Genomic DNA, 3,004 nt, shown 5'->3' on the forward strand with positions numbered 1-3,004 from the left:
GTGTTCAAAATTTCTGACGTATTGGAGCTAAAATAAAAACAGAAGAGCGATTTGAAAACCACCTATTTTTTAGTCACGAAATTTCGATTGCAGTAGAAAATGGGAATTCTCAGTTTGAGGTCAATTTCGACTACAGTCGAAGACGGTATCTAGAGGGTTAACTATTTTATTCACACCATTCAGTACCATTCAGGTATGGATTGATAACATTTATTTTGTATACCATTGAATGAGGCTAAAATAATTTTAACTTAGTATTTATGTACTAATCAATAAATTGTAATCAACACTTCGTGTTACGGCTTACTAACAAAACAAATAAGCCTATATCAGTTTAAAAAAAAAAAACAGATTTTGACCGATTTGTTTTCAAAAACACAAAAAAATAGCCCTTCAATTATCCCTGTAAAACAATGTTAATAATAATAATTTAAAAAAAAATAAGAAGTAGTATTGGATTGTCTTGATACACTCAATATATTATTATAATAGATAATATAATGTATAATTATTATATTAGACGGCCTGCTTGGTTTGTAGTATTTTTCTTACTTTTTTAGGTCTCGTAGTATCTATGTATGAGGTATATAAACAAATATTGACTACTCTAGATTCCTGGAACGGTGACATTCAGCCCCTCGGTGATGTGTGGAGACCGTAAGATATGTGTCCACATCACCTTGAGGCAATAGATTTCACCATTCCCTTCATGAGCAGTATAATAATAATAACATTAATAATATTTGAATACAATTATTTTTTCCAGTCCAGCGCTGTCGGAGAGGTTTTGATGCTCGTATAGGCACAAGGGCTAGAAAAATGTTTAACAGACTTTTTTCCCACGACCGGCAGCACACAGACAAAGCTAACGTGTTAAAACAAGGTAAATACTGTTTATTTATTTTAATAATGTATTTATATAGGCCTACTACCCCACACTGGCAAATATACAATACAATTACATTGAGATGATGCCGGTTCCGAAAAAAAGGCCTACAGGTGAATAATCAAGGCACCACTGATACCGACCAATTCCGAATTGCACAGGTAACATGAGAAAAAAAAAAAAAAAAATATGACAAATTTTAAAATGTAAACTAAAATTTGAAAAATAGAACTCTATACATAAAATAATAACACATTCTCAATAAGATACTTGCAAGAATTGTGCATAGTGGTGAGAAATTTAAAATGGGTGAAATTTGGCACAGCGGCAACACGACAGCCAGCTACAAACGGTGTTTACATTGAACTTATTTCATGATAAAACAATGTTATACTTTGTTTTGCTTGAAAGTGTGCATTCATCATGGGTATGCGGTTAAAATGCGGTTTAGATGTGTAGGTTGATTAATCAATACATTGAATAATTTTGGCCATGATTACAATGTGTCCATCGATAAGTTACACAAATTAAACAAATTTTGTATAAGTTTTACATTTTATAAACACGATTTACAACAGGTATGTTTATGGTTTTTTTTCAATAACGAATCACTTACTTTATATCTGATTAAGATGGTGCTGGTTTTATTGAAAACAAATGTTTTGTTGCAACTAACCGGTTTTAAAAGTCATCTGTACTGCTGGATAATGGTTTAAAAATAATGCTATTATTTTTCCCGAATTTCCAGTCACTTATTTCGTATATTCGGTTTTTTAAACCAACAACATTATGCATAAACAGAAAGTAAAAAAATAGTACGGAAATTTTGGGAGACCAGGGGTCAATTGCGTTGGTATAATTTTTTTTTTTTTTAGTAAAAGTTTTAATTCTCTTTTAAATGGAGTGTCTAAAACTCATGTCAGATACAGTTGGGATAATTACGTTTTCAAGTAATAATTATCTTGTTTGTTAGCGTTTGTGGATGACGTCACCATTGTGACAGTTTCTGACGATTTAAATATCAGCTGGAGAAGGTTTGGTGTCCGTTTGGGACTTAAGTGGTCGAAAGTGAACAAGTTCATTGCTGATGATACGCAGACTTATAAGGCTGCCAAAAATATGATGAATGACTGGAGGAGCAGCCTCAGTAACGATATTCATCATTATTACTAAGTGTTTTTTTTACTCACTGTATAATCTGTATAATTTTTATGTAGAAAAATGGTTTAATGATCAAGATTTGCTGTTTATCTGTGACAATTTGGATCCTGAATCATGGAGGAGACTGGGAGTGCGTCTTGGACTCAAGTGGACCGATATAAAAAAGATAACAAAAAACTACAGAATGGTCGAAGACTGCATCATGGAATTGTTACTTGGTTACTTGGAGGGATGACCAATCAAAGACCCAACAAATACCAATCATGGTGAACACTTTGAGGCAACAGAAGCTTGTTGGACTTGCACAAAGTGTACGTGAAAGGCATGGCTACAGTGACGAGTCATAAGTTGCAACAACTCATATAAATCTGCTTGAAATTCCAACACCAGTGCAAGGTACAGTAGTAAAAATCTATTTAAAAAAACTACTGCTATTCTACAAATGTATTACATTTTCGCACATCCTGAGAAACATTGCTTGTTGTATGCCCTTTTATACAAATAAATATATTTTAGACTATTCTCCTAGACCTCTAAAGACCAACTCAGACTCAGGGTCTGTGTTAGTTAAACGCAGACCTGACGGTGTGCGTCGGGTGCAGTCGCGTCGTAGAATATTAAACATGTTTAATATTTCTCACAACAGCTGAAGACTGTCCCCGACGATAAATCAGGTCGGGCTGCGTTGGCCGACGCTGTCTGGGTTGGCCTTTAGTCACTTTGCATAATCATTTGACCCTTCGAACTGATCTGATCTACAAACGCGACCCCTGTTATATAGGTGAGAACTGATTGTTCACTTAGTGTGTCCCGAAATACTTGTGAGGAAAATTTTTGCAAGTAATTCGGGTGGGAATCGAATCCAAGACCTCCTGGTGTCATAACCATTAGACCACTATTTTTCACTTAGTATCTTTACGATTTTTAATTCGGAAAATATTTTGATGATTAAGATTT

At 34.1% G+C, this 3,004-nt stretch overlaps 1 protein-coding gene across 2 annotated transcripts in view; it reads left to right on the forward strand.

Annotated features, from left to right (window-relative positions):
• LOC117117489 overlaps positions 1–2,458 on the forward strand; it is a 9,566-nt gene extending 7,108 nt beyond the window's left edge. The window contains exons 8-10 of one of the 2 annotated variants that reach the window (XM_033261799.1): positions 767–883; positions 1,298–1,301; positions 2,306–2,458. In XM_033261799.1, the coding sequence (XP_033117690.1) occupies positions 767–802 (36 nt within the window). In that variant the 3' untranslated portion in view covers positions 803–883; positions 1,298–1,301; positions 2,306–2,458. Of the gene's footprint in view, positions 1–766; positions 884–1,297; positions 1,302–2,103 lie in introns of both variants that reach the window. The other variant, XM_033261798.1, reaches the window with a different exon arrangement.
• Positions 2,459–3,004: the final 546 nt, after the last annotated feature.

The sequence above is a fragment of the Anneissia japonica genome, unplaced genomic scaffold, assembly GCF_011630105.1.
Source record: "Anneissia japonica isolate Jap-2015-1 unplaced genomic scaffold, ASM1163010v1 scaffold559_len90085_cov114, whole genome shotgun sequence".
NCBI classification, from domain to species: Eukaryota; Metazoa; Echinodermata; class Crinoidea; order Comatulida; family Comatulidae; genus Anneissia; species Anneissia japonica.